Source organism: Platichthys flesus, chromosome 22, assembly GCF_949316205.1.
Source record: "Platichthys flesus chromosome 22, fPlaFle2.1, whole genome shotgun sequence".
Lineage (NCBI taxonomy): Eukaryota > Metazoa > Chordata > Actinopteri > Pleuronectiformes > Pleuronectidae > Platichthys > Platichthys flesus.
Window position 1 is genome coordinate 4292985 of NC_084966.1, and position 25565 is coordinate 4318549.

General features: G+C 45.4%; 1 protein-coding gene and 1 long non-coding RNA gene across 2 annotated transcripts in view; one reads left to right on the forward strand and one right to left on the reverse strand.

Annotated features, from left to right (window-relative positions):
- The first annotated feature begins 11 nt into the window (after positions 1-11).
- LOC133933266 (uncharacterized) lies at positions 12-3067 on the forward strand. Its single transcript, XR_009912046.1, has 2 exons — positions 12-137; positions 879-3067. It is a non-coding gene; the product is annotated as an uncharacterized LOC133933266 (long non-coding RNA).
- Positions 1860-25565, reverse strand: part of LOC133933265 (histone deacetylase 4-like) — a 36132-nt gene continuing 12426 nt past the window's right edge. Inside the window, exons 3-25 of the mRNA XM_062380239.1 lie at positions 25125-25275; positions 23529-23652; positions 21821-21939; positions 15641-15769; positions 15436-15545; positions 14534-14668; positions 14210-14402; positions 12977-13200; positions 10500-10712; positions 9837-10032; positions 9594-9727; positions 9376-9478; positions 9208-9254; positions 8966-9073; positions 8312-8367; positions 7961-8048; positions 7707-7826; positions 7482-7579; positions 7078-7196; positions 6789-6922; positions 6206-6290; positions 5856-6000; positions 1860-5650 (exon numbers count right to left, since the gene is read on the reverse strand). Coding sequence (XP_062236223.1) covers positions 5611-5650; positions 5856-6000; positions 6206-6290; positions 6789-6922; positions 7078-7196; positions 7482-7579; positions 7707-7826; positions 7961-8048; positions 8312-8367; positions 8966-9073; positions 9208-9254; positions 9376-9478; positions 9594-9727; positions 9837-10032; positions 10500-10712; positions 12977-13200; positions 14210-14402; positions 14534-14668; positions 15436-15545; positions 15641-15769; positions 21821-21939; positions 23529-23652; positions 25125-25275 — 2871 coding nt within the window. The 3' untranslated portion in view covers positions 1860-5610. The remainder of the gene's footprint in view (positions 5651-5855; positions 6001-6205; positions 6291-6788; positions 6923-7077; positions 7197-7481; positions 7580-7706; positions 7827-7960; positions 8049-8311; positions 8368-8965; positions 9074-9207; positions 9255-9375; positions 9479-9593; positions 9728-9836; positions 10033-10499; positions 10713-12976; positions 13201-14209; positions 14403-14533; positions 14669-15435; positions 15546-15640; positions 15770-21820; positions 21940-23528; positions 23653-25124; positions 25276-25565) is intronic.

Genomic DNA, 25565 nt, shown 5'->3' on the forward strand with positions numbered 1-25565 from the left:
GGTGTTTGTGGAGGAAAAGGGAAGTGACCTCCCCTCATTGGACGGGACTGGATCCCATTAGCACAACAACACGTTGTGTTCGCACCCGGGTTGTTAGCATCTGTCAGTGGGTCATCATGTGTTGGTTCAACAACCTGGTGTGTGTTTACACAGCTAAAGCAAACATACATTAATAGGTCATACTACAAAATAAAATACTATAGGAGTTATCTAGTTATGTGTCGTAAAAAGCATGCAATAAAGAAAAATAGGCAATAAAATAGAAAACAGATAAAAATAAGATGAAAATTATATATAAGAGCATATGTTTGTGTAACATAACAAGGATAAGGACAAAAAAAATAGGTGTGTATCTGTTAAAGTGGCACATTTTTTGTTTTAATAAATAGGACAAGTTAAAAAGAAGGTATACAAAAGTGGGATAGGATTTTTATACAATTCTTCTTTGTTGTCTTTTCTCGTTTCCATTTTTTATGACGAACCTCAGGCAGCCAATTAAATAATGTCTGTGTATAAGTGGTATCAGGAGACTAAGCACAGTTTCTCTGGTCTAAATATATATATATATATATATATATATATATATATATTTATATATATATATATTCATTTTTTAGTTATTACTTTTTTTCTTGAATTTGTTGACTGGAGATGAACAGAAAGACTATTTTCACTTTTTTATAAATAATTTTGAGAAGTTTCATCATATATTTGTATGAAAATATCCCATTTGTCAACCTTTAAAAACGAAGGCCTGTAAAAATGGAGCATAATTATTATTAGGAGCATTCCCTTTTAAATTGGCCTCATGTGTTTGATTACTGGCTTTTTATAATATTATATTTTACACAACTATATCTTTTTTCTTCCTTTTATAGATCAAACCTCAAATCAGTGTCCTGCAGCCCTTTGGTCTTTAGACTCGTCACAGCCGTCAGATAAAGCACAGACAGAAAAACCAAAAGGAGGAGGAGGTCACCTGACAGCTGCTGCCTTGGACTTTGCCTAAATCCGGCGTGAACACTTGTGATATTGGTTCTCTCAATTAGATTTTCCACTCAAGAGCGGAGTCAGCTGAGACTTCATGCCTCCTTGTACGTCTCCTCAAACCAAAGACCTTCCTTCTTCACTCTGGTGACGATGGTCATGTGCCGGGCAGATAATTTGGCCGGTTTTAGGATCCAGAGCAAATCAGGAACAGGAGGAATCTCACTGGTGCACGAGACCAGGATGGTTTTTATCTTTGTAAAAACGTCTCAGGAATCCCACTATCTTCACGACCACACAACAAGCAGTGATGATTATTGACACTTGGATTGTGCAAACATGGATTTGGACTGAGGTGAAAAAGCTTCCTCAGGTTTTCTGTCACCTGATAATCCCACTTCGTCATCAGGGGGATAATCTGAAGCGTAACCCTCTTGTCTGGGGTTAAGAGCAGATACTGGATTATTGTCTAGACCCTGTTATTGATGGGAAATTACCTTAAAAAGTCAGAAATGTGACTTTATTTAACCGCTTAACATCTTTAATGTCTGTTAATTTAAAGCACAAATTAGAATCTAATCAGTTAATCCATGAGTCTAAGTGAACATTTCTACAAAACTTGAAATGATTCTCACAAGGCATTCTCAGGAGGACGTGTTCATAAAGGCCAACGTGACCTTGACCTTTCGCTGCTAAATTCTAAGGTCACTTTAATCTGAAGAAATTCCTTCAAGGTTTTCTTGAGATGTTCTTGAGATGCGTCTTCTCAAGAAAGAGACAGAGGATGGACGACCAGACACCACGATGCCTCCGGCCACCGGGTGTCGCCAGCGCGGAGGAATACAAAAAGTCAACACAACCAGAGATGCTCGTATTTTTCAGAAATATATTTTATAGATGATGTCAGAGATGAAATGTCCAAAGCGTAGGTCCCAAAGAAAGATAACATTTTTCATCGATAGAGACTAACAACAAACAAAAAATAACTTTTCAATCCATTTACATGTAAACCAAGAATTGCTCTTGAGCCACAGTGGTTATATATATATATATATATATACATATACATACATACATATATATATATATATATATATATTGAACTGGCTGAGGTGGGTGTGACAATCAATCGACGATGCCCTTTTTTGTTTCTCCAAACCTTTTCTCAACTTTTCAGATATCCGTCATTTGTGCCCGTTTAAAAAAATCTTTGAAAGAGGAACATTCTTTGGGAGAGTCTTGTTTTTTTTAAAGTTGTGAACGTGGCAGAGGTTTGTCAGAGATCGTGTCTCCTCAACAAAGTCCATACATGTTGTTTAGTGCTTGTCAAAATCCCTTATATTCAATAAGAACAATATCAAATGTTTCCCAGTGGAGTCATTTGGACAAAAGTCTTTTGAACAGCTCGAACACCAGAGAGGAAGAAAGCTGTCCCGCCTGGTGCCCTCTGGGGGCGGGGAGTCGTTTTTTAAGTCCTCCAGTGTTCTTCTTCTATTGTGCAAATACATTTTTTTATTACATAGACAAGCAGGCATGCTGACTCACAATCCATGCAAAGAGTTAAAGTTGGCGCTAGCAGACGGCAACGAAAGAAAATAGTAGTAAAAAAGTTTCTACAAAAAACCTCAGATTCGTCTTTAAATAAAACCAACAACAAAAAAAAGAAAATGTTGACGAGTAACAAGTGGAATGTTTTGTTAGACATGAGAAAAAAAAAACGACTTGATGTCAAATTGTACAAGTTTATAGGATGATATCAACTGAAACAAACATGGTGGTCGTCTTTAATCGGGTGTTGAACAAAGCAGGTGACGGATGGGAGTTGGTTTGAATGTCCTAGCGTCGGATCTGTTCGGGCGGGGGAAGAGAAGAGGACGACACCGGAGCCCGACCGATTTATCAACTCGCCGATGATATCCATAACTTTTTTTTATAGAATGAGCGAGGCTGAAAAGATGTGCATTTATGTTTACATTATACGTACTTAACTTTACCTTCTAAATTCATCTTCTATATATCTGGTTTGATTGATATTCATTTGTTGTTATTCATAATAAACTTACACTGTTATATCTCGTAATAATGAGAATACGAAAGTTATTGATCCCCAGGGGATATTGAGTTTCACTACACTTGCTCCAAACAAGAATATTAGTATATACAGGATAAATAAAGATATAGAGTTTAAATATGTAGAATGTAAACACAATTACATTTCTTTTCTTTTCATTGAAGGATTAATTACAATATTTTTACATTTTTTTAGTGTATATTTAATATTGGCTGGTATTTATCGGTAATGGAATTTTAAAAAACTCCCTAATATCTGTATCGGTCAGGCTCTAGAAGACTCTGATTTTCATGCATGCTCAGAGTGGATATTCAAAATGATCGACTCACGATTTCCGTCCACGTCCTTCACATCCGCGTCCTCCTCCTCTCTTTTCCCACCGAGCAAATCTCGGCTAGCTACATAAAACGGCCTCTAAACCTCTTTTTTGGATGTGTGATGTTGTCACAGTTGAAAGGTTAAGTGCAGGTTAAGTGCATCTCGCCCGTGCACGAGAGGAAAATGGATCCATTAGGCAACAAAGTGATCACATGTTGTCGAAAAAGTCAATTTGAGGCGCCGCGTCCAGACCAGTTCAGGGCAGCTTGGAAACAGTGCAGTCGATGACGAGTTAAATACGCTGCTTTTCTTTTTTTGTCCGTGGAGTAATATCACTGGTTCTTGCTCACAATATCATAGCTGTCATTAGTTAAGAGTACATTTATAAATTTTCCATATACAAATCTCCTATAAACAGTACATGTTATAAATACACAGTCAATGAAAATGCGGGAGGAGCCGTCGAGAGAAAGAAAGAAAAGAGTCGCTCCTTGGTTCTGATAAATACAAGAGAGAGAAAGAAAGTTTCGGGGGGGGTGAACATCAGCCCTATAACTATCCAGAAAACGGATAAAAAACACACAACCAAATCTATGGATGAAAAAAGTTAGAAAAATAATCTTGTACGATAAAAAAATAAAAAGTGGACACGCTTACCAAACACGTTATTTTTTTTTTTTGTTTGTTGATATTGTAAATTGACAACTTGATGTGGAAACAAAACATGTAGATACAAACGGGCGATACTCCATTACCGCCCCTTAAAATATATTCAATTCAATGTACATGACGAGTGTTGAGCTCGGTAGTTGCCAACCGGCAAAAGCATGGGAGGTCGGTCAGCACACGTGTAAAAAAAAAAAAAAAGAAACGAGAAGCTCACTTGATCAGTGAAGGGTTACATTAGTAAACATTGAACTGGGTACCAGGAGCCTTATCTTGGAAGGACCAGTACAAGAAAGGTTTTGTCGAACTCGCCAGCTAAGTGGAGTGAAAGAACTACTGTAGATGCAAACTCATGCTTTGGCTTTTCTTGCTTGGCTTCCTCTGTTTGGACAACATTCAAAAAATCTTGCGGAAAAATGCCGGGTCTCTCTGCTCGCACGCATGCTTCGTGTTTCAGACTTCGGTTGAAGGGAAGCTACATGATAGGCTAAACCTTTTTTTCGGCCGTTTTTCTAATTTCCTTATTTTGAAGGTCTCCGCGTCTGCACCCTTTTTTTTTCTACTGAAGCTGGAAACTACCGTTTACAAAGCGTCGTCTTTATGTCTCTTTTATTTTTTAGTTTTACAGAAAAATAGATCCATCCAAAAGTAAAGTCACTCTTCACGAGAGGCTGTGAGAGACGTCAACGTTTGTCTTCATCACAAATCCAAGTAAACATGCTGAAAGATTGTTTGCTCTATATCCGGCGCTCAAAGCACTCACTCTATCTCCCCCCTCCCTCCCTCGCTCCCTCCCTCGCACCGAAAACTTTAAGGCAATCTGTTTCTGAACAATCCTGAAATCCAGCGGACCCTCCCTCAAGGCACTCCTCCCCCCCCTCGTCTCCTCTCAGCGACAGGCCGGCCCGGCGCGGTGACAGACTCACCGTCAAATCTTTGCAGAAGCCGACTCAAACTTTCGGCCGACCAAAGTCCACAGTGAAACGCATCTTGTAAAATATTATCTCAGTTGCTGCGATGCCCTTAGGTTGTCAGGAAAAATAGTCGAGTAAAAGAGAAAAGAGAATCCCCGAGCCGCGGTGGACAGCCGGGGGCGTCTGCTGTCCCTGGTGTCCACGTGTGTGCGCGGGTCAGAGGGCAGCGGCGTAAAGCACCGTATGTTCCTGTTATCACACCTTTCTATGGTGAGACCCGATCTACCCCCCCCCCCCCCGCTCCAAACACACTCGCCTTAGTCACGTGGTTAGCCGCTGGGGGCTAACGTCGGGGGTGTGAAGACTGACAGAAAAAAGTGTCTCTCAGCGAGTGCCGCCAAAGCGACGCTGTCATGTTTAATTTTTTCCCCCAATTCAGTCCTCCGTCTCCTGATTGGCTCCCTTCTCTGAGGCTGAGCCCACCCCCTCCCCCTCGTTTCTTTGGCCGAGGGGCCGCCAATCAAGGTGACTGACGTGGTGAGTGGGGTTTAGGGGGACTAAATGAAGGGTTCAGTCCAGACTCGTCGCAGCTCAAAGAGGACGTTCTCCACGGAGGTCAATGGTAACAGTGTGACACCCTTGTGTTTCCCGCCGTTACAGTGGTTCCTCCTCCTCCATCGGCTCCTCCTCCGGCCTGCTGGGAAAACAAACGCACACACAAACTGATGTTAGACCTCAGAGCACAAACCATCTGTAAAATATTATCTTCCACTGCTGCTGATGACCTCCTGACCTTTACTGAGCTTTATTTGTGGTGACGGTGCAAATACCTGGAATCTGATTCATCTCAGGTTAGAAACAGTAGATTTGTGAAACTTCTTTGACTCTGGATCCTTTACCTCTGCTCCATGGTGTTGGTGTTGGCCACGGACAGCGAGGCCATGGCGCTGACGGCCTCGGCCTCCTCCGAGTCTCCTCGCTTGGCCTCCAGCAGGGAGAGCCCACAGAGCGGCGAGTAGCGGTGCACCGAGCGCCAGTACTTACCTGAGGAGGAGGAGGAGGAGGAGGAGGATGAAAAGACAAATACACAACTGAAGGTTTTCCCCTGGTGCCCTCCCGATGTAAATATAAAGTATTTAAATATAAAGGACCCATTAACACTTATTTTGTATTCATTTTCTATCAATGTTTCCCTTTCACCTGAGTCTTACACACAGTGTCAGTGTTGTGTTGTTGTGCACAAACTCACTGTGGGTCTCTATAACTTTCTCCAGAGAGAGCACGGCGTTGGGGTTGGGCCTCTGCTCCAGAACGGCCTTTGGCAGCGGGTCCAGCTGCACGGGACAAACACACAACATGTCAACACCAGCATGTACCAGGCTGCAGTTCCAATGCTTTCCACAAGGGGTCGGCCGGGAAATAATCTACCATGGGACATCAGCTCTTTAGACTCTCAGACCTAAGAATGATTTTTGTCATTTTCTGATGCAATTATCAAAAATTTTGGACATTTGAGCTGAAAATGAATCAACTCCACTAATTCCAAAACCACCTCAATATATTATAAGAATAAATCTGACAGCTGGAAGATGAAGGGGATGAAATAACAGCTTTGGCATAAGAACAATATCATGTTTTCTTTAAAATGCATTTCATTCTTATTACATTTCCGCCACAGAAGATTAATATGAGATTAAAATAAATGAAATAGCCTTTCATTAAAATGGCTCCTCACATCGGTCTATAATAACCAAAGCAATAACGTGCTCTGCTTTGTCTCGTCCATTTTCAACTCTCTGATTTATCATCGTTAATTAGGATTCAGATCTCACCTCCTGGCCGAGGAGGGCGGCCACGCAGGCCTCGGAGGCGTCACAGATGGCGGTGAGGTCGTGACCCCCCTCCAGAGCCAGGACCACGCGGCCTCCAGCGAGGGTCATCAGCTGCCTGGTCAGATAGCCAAAACCTGGAGAAAGGTTACACACAAGACATGGGTGTATATGTAAATGGGGCCTGTGCTCGGAATTCAAATCACACCGTCCTCCCAAGGGAGGCACAACCGGTGTCAGTCTCTCACTTGTGTTAACTCTGAGTGTGAGATAAGAAACACACTTCACTCACATTTGGACGTCAGAGTGTAGCCGCCCAGCGGGGACGGGTGTCCCTCCACGGCGTCGAAGCCTGAGGAGACGAGCACGATGTCCGGGGCGAACTCATTGGCTATGGGCATCACCACTGATCTGTGGAGGGGAGGGTGGAGTTTAAAAGATCAAACAGCGGAACAGCCAATATTGTCAATGTGCATGACGAAGATGATCAAACAGGAAAAAAGGCAGATTAGTGTTGTTTATGGGAAAGTGGATAATTCTGCATTATCACGTTTTTCATGCTAAATAACAAATGTTATCTAATCCATTCTTTACCACCACAAGCTACTACGGTTACCTTCTCACCTGCCCTGACTCACTCTCAGGCTTGTCATCTGAATTAAAGCGTGTGTGTCTGTGTGTGTGTGTGTGTGGTACCTGAAGGCAGCCAGGTACTCCACATCTCCCATTGGAGGATCGAGGCCTCCAGTAAAGGCAACGTTGACGTTGAAGCCGACTCCCGGGCCGCTGCCCACCTGCAGAGAGAAGAAGAACCTGTGAGTCACGTTCATGAGCAGCAGCAAGTCTCCTGCTCGTCAGCTGCTCGGTTAGCAGTGAGACACACACACACACACACACACACACAGACACACACACACTCACCTCGTCAGGCGCCCCGCTTCCAGGGAAGAAGTTTCCATCGTCATAGCGGTGAATAGACAGGTAAAGGACGTTGGGGTCATCGTAGAAAGCTTGCTGGGTGCCGTTACCATGATGAACGTCCTGAGGGTAAACAGTACACACATCATCATACAGTCCTATTTACCCTGGGTGCCTTTTAAAAAACAGATACTACGGGATATCTGTAGTATCTGATCACCCTCCCACTGAGACACGTTACTGGGGCGGAGACTGACCCAGTCCACGATGAGGATCTTGTTGACGCTGAGCCTCTGCTGCAGCAGCTTGGCTGCGATGGCCACCGAGTTGAAGTAGCAGAAACCCCTGAAACAGCAGCAGACAGAGAGAGAGAGAGAGAGAGCTGATGAAACTCAGCCGAAGCCAAGAGCACTCTCCTGCTCCACTTTCACGTTTCAACATGTGAGAAGGACATGAGAAATAAATACAGCAGTCCTTGAAACAGCTGGCAGGATAAAAGCCACTCGGTACTTTATGTATAAATAATCTCAATGATTGGTGTCACATCTGTTCCAGACGCTGGTGTTTGTAGATGTATGGGTTACGTGTGGCGACGGCTGTGGCCTTACATGGGGGTGCTCTCCTCAGCGTGGTGTCCAGGAGGGCGGACCACAGCGAAACCGTTCTGGAAAGACAAGACAGACGCTGATCACACGTTCACAACAACAGGAAAGTGTCCAGAACATTCAGCCGATGGGCGGAGCCTGATGTCAGGTCTGTGGCATGTCAGAAGCTTCACCAACGCGCCCACATTTTCCAAATATTCCACCAGCGTCCTGGAAAGTAAAGCTCCTGAATCTGTCCAAAGCAAACGACTCAGACGTTTCTCACTTTCAGCCTCGTCAGGAACATTTCTGGAAAATGTCTCGACTTCAGTGCGTGTCGGATTTTATAAACAGGAGCGGAGCTGTTCGAGCTACTGAAGCAATAAACCTCGGAAAAACAATACGAATTGATATCAAGTGTTAACAGGCAAAATATTAAATTTAACGATTGATTGATTAATTAAACTCAACCAATTAAAGGATAATTGGATGTTACAGACGCTTACAGACAACATATTCGAATGAAATCTTTTTACGTCTGTATTTCCCTGAGGATGTGCAGATGAGTGCTTTCAAGACAAACATTTGAGGATTATCGAAGACTGCCGGGGCCGCGTGAGATCTTAAAGATGATGAAACAGCCGAAGAGACGATGACTGGACGAGTGTGACGCGTTACCTTCAGCTCCCCGGTGGCCACTTTGAAGACGAGCTCCACCACCGAGCCGGCGGCGAGGCGGGCCGCGCTGGAGGAGTGCACCTCGTTCCAAATGGTGTCGCTGTCCACCTGCAGACACACAAACACACACTTTCCTCACACACCTGAGCTGAGGAAACACTTGAATCATTTCAGATATGCGTGTCCGTTTAATATCGCAATATTAACCTGCATCAATACACTTGAACAACATTTGTACTCACCCCCACACCACCACACGGTAGCCGTACAAACATGGGAGTGATTGAACCTGGGGATCAGGAGATTAACAGTAAATTAGAGACACATAGCGAAGATAAATGAGAGTGTGTGTGTGTGTGTGTGTATGTGTGTGTGTGTGTGTGTGTGTGTTTGTGTGTGTGAGAGCTTACAATCAAGTTTCTGTCGGAGAGGGTTGGTTCCGTACAGCAGGACGTGGGCTTCAGAGTGAACCGTCTGCAGCTCTTCTAGAGTGGCCTTCCTCCCACGGATACACTACACACACACACACACACACACACACACAAAGAGGAACGCAACTATCATATACAGTTCATCCTTTGCGTAACGCTCAGCGAGGATACATTTGATATTTCAACCTTTCACGTACCTCACACTGCGATCTGAGGCCGGTCTCCTGCAGCCGGGACCAGATGCTCTGAATGCGTCCAGCGTGCTCCGGGTGGCTGTTGGTGTTTCCACACATGCACTGGTGCTTCTGCATTAAGGAGTCATACACCAGACCTGAGGGAACACACACACAGGAACATGCACTCGTCGTATCATTGACTTATCGATGTCACGCTGATCTGGAATATGAGCGTGGACAGCTCCAGGCGGTGGTGACGCTGACCTGTGGTGAAGCGAGGTTTGACGGGAGGATCGGGGGCTTGGACGCTGATTTGAAAAGAGGACGCCGAGGCCGGAGACGACTGGGCCCTGGACAGGGGGCGGTGTCCTGGGAAGGTGATTGACAGGCCGGCAGCCTCCATGGACGCCTGGTAGTTCCTCAGCTGATGAATCCGCTGCTGCTCCAACAACAACGCCTGCTGCTCATGCCCACACAATAAACGAGAGTGGCAAAACACAAATAAAGAAGATGAATTGGCCACTTGCCGTGATGAGTCGTGTTGTGAAACGCCTCGAATGTAAATGTGTTAGAGGACTAAAGGGAGGGAAAACTGATTTGACGTGTTTTATATCACGAGTACAACTTATGGCCAAATGATGGCAGCCAAAACAAATGATGTAGTTTCCACTTCTCCTCAGCATTTAATCAGCGGGACGCCTCAGGGATCAGAGCAACGTTTTAACAGCTCAGATGTTTTGAGATTTTACCTCCCCAGGACGTACCCAGGACCATCTGCAATACATAAGTGCCGAGCAGAGAAGGAATCAATTCTCTGAACTGTCATATTGATTCTCTCGGCCCATGTTGGTTTCCAGCTGTAAACCGGAGCAGATGTTTTGCTCTTTGTGTCGATTTGTTTTTTAAATCACGCTCCCCATCTTGTACCTGTCTGAAGAGCAGCTCCTGCTCCACCTGCCTCTCCCGGTGCTGCTGCATCGCCTCCTCCTGCAGCTCCTGCGGGTCGAGGGGCTCCTGCTTGATGGTGACCCCCGGCGGCAGAGCTCCGCCGTCCTGGTGCTCCCTCAGCTCCTCCTCCGTCTCCTCCGGGTGGCTCTGGTGCTGGCGGCCCACAGGTGACTCGCTGGGCTTGGCCATCATCTGCAGGGAGGGAGGCGAGCGGGTGATGAATCTTGCATGTGAGATTTACTTCATAATCAAAGAGCAGGATGTGATGAATCCCCCTCCGATGTGTGAGGCTGCACTCAGACAAACAGGCACGCTCTTCTCTGAATCTAATTCCTGGCAAATCACTCCTTTCTCTGGAGCATTCTTCTTTTAACAAGCTTAATTTGGATTACCGAGTCAGATCGGTGTCTTGCTCATTTCAAACCTATCCGCTCTAATTGAATGTGAGAGGCCGCTCCGCCGACTACACCCCGGGGCAAAATGTGTCTCGTGGAACAGAGACATTCCACACGCCCTGTTGTGCCACTTTTCATCGACTCGTTCTGGGGCCTGCTGTTAACTGAGAAGTGATTCAATTGTCTATTCATCTTCCGTCACTGACATGGACGACTCAGAGAGCCGATAGAAGCTGGGCAGCACCGGCCCCCATGAGTGTTTGTGATGTGAGAAGAAAACCTCCAGAGTGGGTTCAATCTACAGGTGTGTGTGTGTGTGTGTGTCTCTCTGTGTGCTTGTGTGTGCGCGTGTGTGTTTCCCAGAGCTGTAAGCCTCAGGGTCCGCTGGCTCTGTGCCAGGGGACAGCATTGACGTCAGAGCATTCACCAGCTCTCATCCCCCCCCCCCCCCCCATACTATTCTACTGTCTTCTTTGCATCCAAACAAACTTCTCCCCCGCTGCCCTCTTTTTGCCTCACATTCCCTCAACCCAGCTGCCCTTCTCTGGCTCCTGCCCCCCCCCCAAACACATTCATTCATTTCCCTCTCAATCACCAAAGCAGTGGGCTATAGGAATAAAATCACTTAACAATTAATCATTTAAGGTGTGTGAAGTCAAACATCGTTTGAATTGATCACGTTCAGAGCTACAACTGTGATTCCCAATTCCCCGGAGCTCAGAGAAACATTAGGATGCAGCGATGTGCACAAGTGATCTGTGAGATTGGAATCAGCCGTGATGCTGTTGTGTCGCAGAGTGAGAGTCAATGTCAAATTTAACGAACACAAATGAAACACAAAGTCGTGTTCTGCTCTTTGCTCTGGCTCCACACACTGGTGATGTGATGTCTGCTTTTAGGATAGATCCAGATATTATGCAATTACATCCTGGTGACATAAGAATAATCCCAATGAGCTACAGCTGCAGGCTGAGACATAATCTGGGTTTCCTCCCACAGTCCAGAATCATGCAGATTGAGGGTAAATCATAGCTTGACATCCTTGGGTTCAAAACCCAAAGATGATATAAAACAGGAAGGTCCTTTGAGTGAATACAGAAAGAAGCTCTCCACCCTCTTGTATTCTGATTAACTCAGAGCGAGAGGAGGAGATTTTCATTTGAGCTCTGACAAAAACTCCTGTAGAATCTGTCCTTTGTGTGCCAGAGGCTGTTATAGAGATGTTTGTGTGAGAAGCTGCCACTTGAGAGCTCACAAACATATGGAGGGAGTGAGGGAGAGAGAGAGAGAGAGAGAGAGAGAGAGAGAGAGAGAGAAAGAGAGAGAGAGAGAGCGGGGGAGGCGGAGGAGGAGGAGAGGAAATCCCTTGTTTCATCCACCCACCTCTCCTCCAGCGAGTACTCTGCCCGAATAGGTAAAACCGTGCAGAGCAGCGGCGCCGCGCTTCCTCCCCGACCATATTAGGAGACGGCTTCCGCTGCGTTGCCATGGCAGCGCACGGTTACCTTGTCTCCGCCACAGTCACACACACACAGAGACGTGGACGCAACCATTCTCAAACGCACACACACAGACACACACAAAGCGCTGTACATATTAACGCATAACTGCCTCCGCCTGCTCGCTAACAAAAATACTACAGAGGGAGAAGCAGAGAGAGAAAGAGAACGGCTGAATAAAATCAAGAAGCTCGCTCTCTCTCTCTCTCTCTCTCTCTCGCTCTCACACACACACACACATACACACACACAGCTACAACACATTATTGGCTGTGTTAGTTGCTGCCGCCTACACAAACAACTACACTACAGCCCCACTGTGGCTTATCGGCCTAATCAATCATCAGTTTATTTGAATACAACTTCAGATCTCAGGTCTCTTCTATCTAAATGCTTATAACATGTTATATAACAATAAACATGACAACATGTACTACTATAAAGAGTCTGGAGAAAACGTGGTAACACACCTTTAGTGAAAGCTAAAGGGTGCACGTAAGAAGAGGGGAAGAAAGGACTGAAGAAGAGGTCAAAGGAGCAGAGAACAGGATGAATCTCTCACCTTGTTGAGGTGGAGCTGCTGCTGCTGGAACTGCTGCTTGTGCTTCTCCAGGAACTGCTGGTGCTGCTGCTGCACCACCAGCTGCTGCAGGGCCAGGGCCTGGGCATGGGCCTGCGCCGCGCTCCCCTGGGGCAGCGGGGCCGACTGGGTCCTCCCCAGGGGCCGGTGCTGCCGCTGCAGCTTCGCCATGGACGCCGCTGGGGACATGGACAGGCCGCTCACGCCTGGGGGACGGACAGGAAAGACTGTGAGAGGCGGCGGAACCAAAGATCACAGAGTCGATACTAACGCCAGGTTGGTTCCCAGTGAAAAGTTGGTTCAGTCAAAACACTAAGATATTACTTTTCCTATTACTACACACATGAGTCTATGTGTAAATTTCTCAACACCTGGATTTTTAATTTCTCTCATTGAACCTGAGATTAGTTAGCAGGTGGATTGGTGAACCAAATGGAAACTACCATCTGTGCTGCCACACAGCGATTCTCCTTTTGGGAGGATACGAGCCGGGATATGGGAAAACGTCTTAGATGCATTTACAGTTTCACATCCTGAGGAGGAAAAGTAAGAAAGCAGACTCAGTCGAGCCTGGGAAATGATCTGAGGAGATAGATGTTGATGCTACCACATGGCAGAGCAGCCGTAGAAAGACTTAGAAGAAGTAGGAGCGGATATTAAAGGGTGAAGTTGGAGACTTTGTTTTATGGCTCCGATGGAATCTATTGCAAGTGGGCTGTGATATCTTGCTCTCCGCTGCTGTCCTGTGTGTGGGCGTGTGACGTCCTTGTCTGTACGTCTTTCGCCTGCGTGGACTCACACAAACACATGTCCGTATGTGCGTCACTGTCCATTCACTGCCTATGCCCCTGACGAAAATAGCAGCGATGTCGCAGGTCGGTAAATGAGCTGATGGGAAAGGGCTCACAAAGCGACCATGTCACAGTCTCATAGCATACCCTGACATATGAAAGGAGCTCATTAGTTAGAGCTAATGAATGGACGTCTGTCAGCGTGAGGGGGCACACAGTGAACCACACACACACGGAGAGGACTTTCTTTTTGTGTTGGTCGCCGGCGAGTGACAGGAGCGAAAGTGAACAATGCTTCTGGGATTTGATTCACGTATTATTAAAATCAATTTTTACCCAAACTACTTCCACTCATAAGCTTGCTCTGCTACTTCTGCCACTAATTATCGCTTCAGAAACTTCAGTTTGACTATGTTACTCTCACCTGTCACCAGGGGGCTCTGTGCCTGGCTCTGCTCCATGAGCACCATGTGTTGGAGCAGCGGACTGTGAGCGCCATGTCCGCCTGCTCCCCCGCCCGCCTCAGCAAGGTAGGGGGTCAAGTGGCCACCGGAGAGGAACGGAGGGCTGAGGGAGAGGGCCGGCTGCAGACCTCCGTCCTGCTGGGCCGAGGTCACCTGGGAGAAGGACGGAGGGAGTGAACACCAGCACTGATGAATTGTCAGGAGACACCCCACATTCACAGTTAAATAGATGCACAGTCAATCTGCTAGCAATCTCGCCAGCTTGGCAGCAGTCTCCTCCTTACGTTTGAAGCAGCAGTGGCCGTGGCAGTTGCGGGCAGCCCCAGGGTGATGTTGGGTAAGGATGGCGAAGTGTAGAGGGACAGCTGGCTAACGGAGCCGTGCTCAGCGCCACCGCTCAGCCTGTGGGCCAGAGACGCCTGGGAAGCACATTCAAATGATTTATCAGCGTTTGCATCATGAAGAAAATCGCTGAGGGCAAACGGCAAACGTCCGCACACATGGGGGAGAGAGCTGTTTGCACCCTGCCGGCGGTTCAAACCGTCACCGCCACGAGCTCCCTCCACACTGCCTGAGTGGCCCTAATGGCTGCCACAGAGAGGATCTCGCCATCTCCTCCGCTCTTCTCCTCCTCTCCACACCCATTATCGGTTCATCCCTCACTCTGAGCCTTTCTGCTCACGCTCCAGGCTGCCAAGTTTAAAAGCTCATAACTAGCACCTGTAGTCCAGCAGCCACATAAAACAGCAAAGCTACCCTGACACTAAAGTATGCATAATTAATTCATAGTTATAGTGCTGCTTCTTGTTGTGGCATAAATTCTCAGTTTTAACTCCGTTCCTATTAAAGAGATTTATAACCTTTTAACTCTGGGAAAGTTTGATGGAAATATTTAGTTTTCACACGTGATTTTATTTTCTGCAGGGGAGAAGTAAATCAGCGTCTTGGTGCTAAAACATTTCACACCATCAGTAACGGCCAGAAAATCTGCAGTTGTTTATCACCAGCGGCTCCAAGGTTTGGGTTTAGAGAGATGCCCGGTAGAAATGTCTTTAACAGAAGAACTCAACTACTAAATAAAACGTACAAAGAAACTGAAGTGTGGTGGAAGATGCACACAAACTAAATGAGAACATTAACAGCTCAATATATCAGCAAACTCATTTATTGTGTGAGTGTGTGTTACCTCATGGTTGTTGGAAAATGACCCAGTGATGCCGTTCTCATTGGGGATGTTGTTGGAACTGTTATTCGGGGAGCTCGGCCCTGAGCCCGGGGCGCTGTTACATGCAGAGTCTGAAACACACAAGAAAACACATCAGCTTAAAACTATACAAATTTAAAACATTTGAACACAAGACGGGAAGCCAGTGTGTTTGTGTGTCTCTTGCCTGCCATGTCCAGTGAGCGTTTCTTGGCCGTGGTGATGGGGCTGTCCCGACGCCGCAGCAGAGGACTGCTCCTCCGCTCGCTCACCTTCTGCTTCAGCCGAGAGCGCAGCTTCAGGTTGGGCTCCGAGGCTGCGAGGAGGAAGGAGAGAGACCAACCAGAACACCTGAGTGATTCATTCCTTCACAGTCTGGCTGACAAAGTTACGTTTGGTGGAATCCAAATAGAGTTGTGTGTAGTAATACCACGAATAACTTTGTGAAGTTATAGTTCTTTCCAATTTATAATACTTTTTCAGCTCAGCTCCTGATCCATTGAGGGTCACTGGCTCTAGATGCAGCAGCTGCCCTGTTGACGTTTGGGAGTTCCTCTCCTGTGCAGCACCTTGACCTGCAGTATTTCATGAATGAATAACCTGCATCTACTCCAACACATCTTTAAACTGAGGATCTGTGAAGTCAAGCTGATCACTGGCGGCTGTGCAGCCTCGGACCAATCAATCCAAAGGGTGGGAGAGTTACCTGAGCCCCGGTCTCACAGGCTCTGGAGCTGTTCACATTGATCTGTCGTGGAGCGCCTTCCCCACAGCTGCTCTGTTATAAAACCTGTTTGCCTGACAAACTGTTACACGCTGCTATTCATTTACTGCCTCCTATTTAGATGCTTTCTGAACAGGACAGATTCTGATCCATTTTCCCAAAGACACTGCGGCTAAAAAGCAATTAGCTCCAATTTGGGAGCCATGTCTGATTGCCAAAAGGCCTTTTAGTCCTTTGTGTCCACTGTCACAGACTTGTGAATGGAGACAGGGAGAAGGGAACGGCATGTCACACTGGCTCCAGCCGCTAATGCTCTGTTTACTTTGCCCTGCCAATCAGTGGCCTTGGATAATTTCACCATTCATTATCCAATATTTAATCATCAAAGAGGAGCTGAATCCAAATAACTAACCACGATTATGACACAACCAGATTAATCTGCGCCGCCGTCTCTTTTATTTCAAGCCCGAAGGTACAGGGACGAAGCCCGGAGCAAACTTTTTCCTTTTCGGAAACATTTTGGAAACATTGAACTCGCTCCCAATCAAGTGTCAGGTAAAAATAAATGTGTGGAACAAGAGTGAAGTGTGAATTCTGAAGTGTGAAGGTACAGTAACACGTAGTGGGAGAGAGAGCTCCGTCCAGATGGAGGCAAACCAGTCCATGTTTGTGGAGCCAGTTTATTCCTAATCAGATGTTCTCTGTCAGTAAATTTAATTTTCAGATCTTTGGACACAATTTATACAACCGAGCATCAGGGACATATTGACGATAAAAACAAATTCAGGAGTTCAAGAATCATGTAATTACAACACAATAATTAAGTTGTAATTTAATAAGGAAAAAGTGTATTTTCTTAGGAAATTAGCAGCAATGGGATTTTCCACCTGACCAACTGCTTCAACAGGTAATAAAGTTAATTAAATCACATTATTAAGAAAAAGGCTGAATTTGATTATATTATTCAGAGAGTGAAGTGTCTGCTGTTAGATCATGAAATATTAATCCTAAAAAAACATAACAAATTTAGTTGTTTTTTTAGGACGTTTAATCTTTGAGAATTACCAGAGATTCGTGTCATGTGAATGTCGCCAATTAAAAAAGCGTGTGCATCTTCATTCACGTTCGAGCCTGAATGTAGAAGATCACAACGTTCTTCCCAGAGATTCAATTTGAAATTATCTGAGGAAACATGAAAAGCAGTGACACATCGTTTACAGTTTCCGAGACTAATGACGGAGCTTATTTTCTCAGAATTCCATCTGAGGGCAGCGTCTGTTTGAGAGGAATTCTAAGCAAAAAAAAAAAGGGGCAGTAATTAGCCTGTTGAAGCGGTAATTAGGTTTTTTGGTTCCGCCAGAGTAAAAAAAAAGAAACATCCAGTAACACGGCACCACAATTAATCACAGCAAAGATAGAATATAAGCCGAGCGGAGCTGAAGGAGAGAACGTCAATACCTGTGAAAAGCGCTTTCCTCTGCAATTTGAGAGGAATAAAGAGGAAAAATAACAGAAACGCAGCTGGTTAATATCAAGGCAGTGTCTCTGAGTGTAAGTGTGTGGTCTTGGATCCATGCTGTGTCTCCGTTTCTTAGCTTTGGGAAATAATTTTCCCTTTGACTCATTTCATGTCAAGTAAGACAACACGGACAGTGATGTGTCTCATATATGGAAAATATAGCTAATGCAAAGTCTTCACCGGTGTTCTTTTAACTTCATAAGAAAAGTAAAGTTTTTTTCTTAGAGGAGCACATACAATCACACATGATATCAATGCACAAACGGTGCATTGTTGCTCTGTTAAAATGGGCCTCAGAGCAGGGGTGAAAGGCTGTGTATTCACCGAGTGACGAGCTGAATTCAGACAGCCGCACGGTGCTCCGTCTATTCAGGGACGAGCAGCACAGTCTGGTTATCAACCAACGCCATGTACTGCGGAGAACTCGTCTGCCTATGTGCCTTTGTATCCATGTGAAGGACGTGCTGCCCCAGTTAGGCCTCAAAAACACGTTGGCTCATCAGTGAAAAGACGGGAACAGCGTGCCATGCTCTGCCGCTGTCAAAGAGCACCGTGAGTCAGAGGGGCTCCAACTTTCCCAGCCGGTCCGCATGTTTCGGAGGCATTCACATGTATGTGAGAACATGCTCCAGAAAGGTCACGTATGTTCATGTGATGCCCTCTCAACCTTAAATGTGTGCGGTAAAAGAGGTGTTGGTGATTGTGAGGAAAACTGCCATTCCGCAAATGTGAAGGCTTTTCAGCTAGCACCTCTAGTCACGGAACTCGTACGACAAGTATCAGAAGGTCGTACGAGTTTGAAGCATTCAATGTTTTCATTCTCTACTAATACCTCAGATAACATGTGGAATAAAAAGATGATGAAGAAGAAGAAGAAGAAGAAGAAGAAGAAAAAGAAGAATAAGGAAGAAGTAGAAGAACATAAAGAGGTTGATGAAGAGGATGTGGCATAGATGAAGGTGAATTAGTTGATGAATTAGAAGATGAAGAAGATGATGAAGAGGAAACAGAAGTAGATGCAGAAGATGAAGAAGAAGAAAAAGAACAAGAATAACACGAAGAATAACAAGTAGAAGAAGAAGAAGAAGAAGAAGAAGAAGAAGACGAGAGGCCCAACACATGGCTCAGGACCGGCCCAGATGGGAGCAGATCGTTGAGGGACAAAAAGGACTAAGAACTAAGAGGAGGACTTTATACGTGATGAAGGACTTGACCAGGAGCCAGGGAGGATGGATGAGGGTTTAGGGTGATAGTCTGCCAGGGCCTGCTTCTTGGTATTTGGTTGGTAAACAGTAGTTTTCATTGGTATTGACTGAGTACGCAGAAGTTAGCGCTGTCGTAATATAAAATCCGTTGAGAACACAAGACCAGTTGAGGGATCACTTTGCCAGCGACTACATTTAAAATATAGCAGGGAGGGGGAAGCGTACACCTCCGACTCCTTCAGGTCATAGCTGTAATGGTTTCTGATTGATTTCCTCATTAAAAATATCGAGGGATTCTCCGGCTGCACTGGTTAACACGGACCAGTTGCTCTTCCGACAGAGCATCTGCGGCAACCAACAGCTGTTGCCAAATCAACCCGGGACAGAAATCTCGAGGATTATAACTTTTAAGACTTTTATATTATCTTGCCGTAAACATATTTTTGGCTTCCTCTTTTGTCACAGTGGTTGAACACATCAGCCGCATTGAAAAATAAAAAATTGGATGCACAAAAGCGTGCTGTTGCTTCCTTTGACCGTTGCTGGGAGCCCTGGGTGCCAGTCCACTGCTTTATGGCCAGGCGGTGATATAAAAGAGCCTCTAACCTCCCTCGGCTGGCATTAGCATAAGTAAACCCCGCAAAGCACGTCATCGCTGTGGACAAATACCAGGGTGGCACAGGATTTCTCCTCTCCTCCGCAGTCGAGCACAATCCGCAGCCTTATGGACACCACGAGAGGAACTGACACTCCAGGGACGACCTTTTCCCTCGCTGCCATCTTCCCGCCGTTTTTCCTTTCTCCGTGTGAAGCAAGTTCACGGGAGTGTGGCATCATTGTGCCGCTCGCTGGATCGGGTTCACAATCCTGCTCGCCAGCCCTCATCCTCCATTTCTCTGCTTTTATAAGGAAACCGACACTCCCTCCATCCATGGCCTCAAATATTTTTCGAGGTCTTCTAAATGGTCAGTGAGGCCGCCGAAGCCTGCTCCCCTCATCTTCCTCCCTCTTCTCTTTCCCCTCCTTTCTCTCGCTCTTCCTCTTCACTTCTCTCAGGGTGGAATGTGGCCGTGTGAGCCAGTGTCAACTGTGGTCTATCTGCTATCGTATCCAGCAGAGTCAACAGGCCCAGAGCTTTGGCTGTAGCCGCCTGCCGCCGCGCTAAGTGAATAATTGCACTGTAAGACGACCGCTGCTTCACGGCTACACCACCACACACACACACACACACACACACACACACACACACACACACACACACACACACACACACACACACACACACACACACACACACACACACACACACACACACACACACACACACACACACACACACACACACACACACACACACACACACACACACACACACAAAGCTGTTCACACACACCTGACCAAAACACACTGCAAACAGTTCAATTTGTAGCCCACGAGAAAACTTCACCAACTTTCATTGGTGCTTTTGAGGACTTTTAACACTTGTAATGACTCTTGGTTTGTAAAGGTCTCGTAACGGCTTTTGACACCAATTAAAAAGAAAAACATGTCCTCCATGATTCTAAAACCCTCGGAACTGCACTGAGCAGCAGCAGCAGTTCAAGTGCAGTCCATTACTAACCTTTATTTGAACAGCACTATTCCAAAAACAAGTTTACAAAGTGCTTTGGCACAAGAAGCACAAAGGACACATACACTACATACTTAATAGTTAAAGTCAAATTAAATAAGAGACTTTTTAAAAATCGACTCCTGGGGACACAAGTAATCAGTGCAAGCTGGCCAACTTCGGACAAAACATGCTTGTGTTATAAAGATATTGTAAAAACCATGACAGGAAGCTGAACAAGCTCATTTGATTGGTTTGATGGTCAAAAAATATCTATAGTCATGTGCAAGTTAAGACAGGGTCAGAAGTTCACTTAAGGTGTTGGACGAACAGAAACAAGCTCTATGTTGCACTGTTTGTTTCATGTGTTTGTTTTGTACAATCTAATCAAATTAATGTCCTGGAAAATAGAACATTTAGTTGTTGCCTCAATAAAATGTTTGATGTGAATTTCTAGACCCCTACTGGACCTGTGCCTGCAATACCTGCAATACATTACCCTGATTTGCTTTGTGCACAAAGACGATCTATCAGCATTTAACAGCAGCAAACTACTGCCGGATGATTGCAATGTTATGAGTTGGTACACAGAGGAAAAGTTTGATGGTTTTAGTGTGGAACGTAAATTGAAAACAATGAAGGGCCGAGAATGGAGCCCTGGGGATGCCCAAAAGTAATTGCTGCACTGCAAGAGGAGATGTTCCCAACCGGCTTCGCCCTCAAGTGGGATGTGTCAAACCCACTTAGTTTTAATATGCAATTACTAAATGAATTAAAGGGAGAAGCAAGGTGCAGCATTCAAATTACTACTACTTAACATCTGAAACAATCTCTCATGAACTAATATCTTTGAAGAATCTGAGCCGAGCACAAACGACCCAACTATTAAGACCGTCAGCGTTAAGCACAGGTTTCTTAAGACACAATAGAAGAGCTGATTCAAAACAAGCCCAGAGGTTAAGGGACTATTCAAATTTAATAAAACACCAGGAGCTAAATTGCTGAAAACCTCTTCCACCCTTCTGAACTCTTGAACCACCTACGCTTACCTGTTCTCTACACCCCTCATGTGGGGGAGGCCGGGAGACCCTGAAGGCCTAATGTGGAAGTGATTAATGGTGTAGTCCTCTGATGCCATCTAAATTGGGTTAGATGTGAATCTGCAGAGCAGCCACTGGTCATTACTGTTCCAATATGTGTGTAATCTCAAAAACGTGAGCCTGGGGTTTGCTCGCAGGGGCAAATAAACAGCAATGCACTGCAAGAGCCAAGTGTGTAAGCATGTGTGTGAAAGTGTGTGTGTCAGTTACCAGTTTTCCGCAGGGGGAAGTCATCCCGAGGGTTGTAGACGCCCAGCACGGGGTGGTTGTAGGTGGACATGCCAGTCTGTGGAGGCGAGCTCTGGTCCAGAGAGCTGTGCTGGGTTTTGCTACGGAACAAACACACACACAGAGTTAAAGATGCCCACAACATCACACAACTAAATCCTATTAAACAAGGCCCGACACTGATAACTCTGTGAACATGTGACCCGATGAGGGATCCAGACAAAGTAACTAACTTCCTGGCTGTCACAGATCTGTATGATTAAAGCATCATGCAAATCCCTTAGCGAGGCCACAGACATGCACGGCCATCTGCCCGCTGCCTACAGAATGAGGTGGTGTTTGTGGGCAAAGTTAAGCCGAGCTGGCTCCGGCCCAAATGCATGTTCCTGATGAGCGGATGTACACACGTTCATCTCTTCCCGAGCTGAGGGGGCTGAGGGTCCGGCGAGGGAGACAGGATATAGGGAGAGACACTTTGCATCACTTTGAGCTGCTGAGAGTCCACACTCGTGGGTGTTTCACTCTGTCTCTCATCAGGATTACGCAACCTTGTTTATTTGCATTTTATAGATTTAGAGCTTTTATTTTGTCAGGATGAAATACATAATCGCGCAGAACTTATTTTTAGAAAACATGTCCATTGCTCAGCTCCGATGGAAACATTCTTTCGGGTTGTTTCAGGTGATGCTTCTTGCTTTGCTCTTTACTATATTTATGTAACAGCTGCAGTTACAAGTTTCTTTAAACATTATTTCACGTTGAAAACATGTAACCAGCTTTTCAGTGTTATTTTCTCACAAAAAGTGAAACAATCTGCAAGTGTTTGTTCTACTGCTGAGATTATTTTATGTTTCGAAGGGAGTGCAATAGAAACAACAACAATTTCTAAATATTCTTTTCATTCTCAGTTAAATGACCATTTCCTTTTTAAAATGGGAAAATAAGATTTACAGGAAACACTCCCATGATAAATCTGCTTCGTCACAACCGCCTACAACAACAAATGCTGCAGCACAAATACCATTGATGATTTAAACAAGAAGAATTTCATAACCTTGGATAATCATTTGCTTCCATTTAATGTCTGAGAGACTGACTGATTTATTTGTACCCAATTTGCATAATGAACTCTTTATGGTTCCTTGCGCACAATAACTTCTTGTGTACACCAGCAGAGAGGAAGCAGCGAGTGTACACACCTGCGAAGGCACCAGTGATGTTACAATAAACACAGCTTTCAGTGTAAGAGCCCCCATCATCAGGTTCCAATTATCCGGCTGTCACGTGTGCGCGTGTGTGAGGGCGCATGTGTGTTCCCATCTTTGTTTTATAACCCCCGCGTGATGCATCTCTCAGTGGCGCTCATATATCATGTGGCAGGTGAGGAAGACGGGAAGCTCGCTGACAGATTAAGACAGTCCAATGCATTATTCATCGGCTGTCAGAGAGAGAATTACCCTCTAAACTTCTAATGATCTGCACATCGCTTCCATTGTATTATCCTGCTTCAGTCAATCGGGGATATGAGCAAGGCAGCAAGAGTCTTTAAAAGCACACAGGGTTTGGTGCTTTACTTTATAATGCAAACCACTCGCTGGATTATCTGTAGCATGTACACAACAGCCAGATCTATATGCATCTGTTCTACTTTTTTTTACTTTATCTAAGTCAAGCAGCAACTGTTCCTCACCGGTACCAGTAGGGAGCGTCGTTGGGGAGGCCTCCATGGTTGAGGCTCCGCTGGGCCAGCGCCTTCTTCTTGTTCAGGACAAACTCCTGGAGACGCATCTTCACCTCAGTACTGGCCACAGCACCTGAGGGGGGTAAAATGATGATACATTAGGAAATGTAAATCCTCCTTGTGGTCTGCAGTGGTGTTTAAAATGTCCTCCCATAATTATCCATCCATTATCTATACCCTTTATCCTTTTAGGGGTTGAGAGGGGGGGTGGAGCAAGATGCAACTACCCATCGAGGTTATATAATTGTCAAATGGACATTTTAAAGATTATTAATTTAGTTGTATCTGGAGATACAGTTTCCCAAAAAGCTTGCAAGGCATGATTGGCCTTTTAATGTTTGGGGTTGTTAGGCATTGAACTCTCTGGCCACCAACCCGCCCCAGTGTGAACACATGTAAACATAATCTTGCAGTTTGCATCAGACAATCAGAGAATAAAGAAATAAGAGGTAAAGTCCCTTTTAAATTCTGTCTTCCAACTTCAATATGCTTATAAACTATTGGTTTATAATTAGTCAAGGGGCAGAAAATCAATCTACTTTCTCTTAAACCAAATATTCTGTGTTCTACCTCCCAGTTGTAAAATCCAATTTAAAGTCACTTTGGGCTTCAAGAAAATATTTACGTTTGACAATCTTCCGATTTTTTAGAGACCAAAGAATTGATGATCTAAAATGAAAAGCAGCAGAATGGATATAGAGAGTGATCACTATGAGTCAGCTGCCCTCTTCCTGCACGGTACTTTCTCACAGCCCCGGAGAGAAAGAATTTGGAAACAAGAAAGCAAGAAGAACTGAAAACGATGCCAAATTCTGAGAAAACTGAAGCCACTGACTGAACCCGCAGACCACACTCGCGCAGGTACACGTGAGTAAACCTCTCTCTCTCTCTCTCTCTCCCTCTCTCTCTCCCCCTCCCTCTCTCACCGACGCAGCCTCGATCTGTAACCACTTTCCATACAGTGTGCAAACTGCTCTCAAGGACTCCTGTCCACTCTCTTTCAATGAACTGTTGAGAGACATCCAGCAGGCAGCGGTAATAACGCGGCTTAGCCACCGCCAAGGCCACCGGCTAATACAGCTCGTTTCCCACAGTAAACACACAGGTTCTCCAAGTAAAATGGAAACACATAGACCTGCAAACACACTTCACACACACACACTCACATTTACTAACATGCACAGAAACACACTCTGTGAATACTGATCTCAACGGTCGTTTTCCAACCTTGGAGCGTTTTGAATGAAGCGCTCTTGCAGAGCAGCTCGGAACAGGCTGGCAGAAGATACCAATCATATTGAGTGTGGAGACGAAAATACATCGGGAGCATCGGGAGGGAGAGATGTTCCGATTCCCTCGCTCCTCCTTACACTGATTCCAATATTTGGGATTCTAGATGTCGGCAGATACAGATTACAGAGCTGATATCTGCTTTAAACATGATATCGGATGGGATCAGGTCCCATGTAGATAATATGTGACACTATCAGATACGCGGCTCATTCAAACGACACACATCTGACATCCATTCCCGCTGCCACTTACTCTCTTGTCCCCTCTCCTTGTTCTTGAGCAGCTGAAGCTTCTGCTCCCTCTGCTGCTTCTCCAGCTCCTGCTCCAGCCGGTGGTTCTCCATCTTCCTCTGGTGCTCCAGCAGCTCCTGCTGGTGCTTCAACGCCAGGAGCTCCTGTTGCTGCTGTGGACGAAAAACATCAGAGTCACGTCAGTTAATTCAGGTCACCTCAGGGACGTCGGTAGAGTTCAGAGAGACGTCAGAGGAAGAGGTAAACAACATCTTGGCAGAGCTGAGTTCACATTTTAAACATTTTACAATTTCATTTCTTAAGCCCTCCTAAGTTCAAGATACAGTAAAATCACTTCTTGTTTTATGTCCTCCACATAATCAACTCATTCCTTTCTCGACTTTGAACACCTATTAACATTCCACTCGTGCTACCCTAAAGTCACCGTCAGGAATAATTAAGT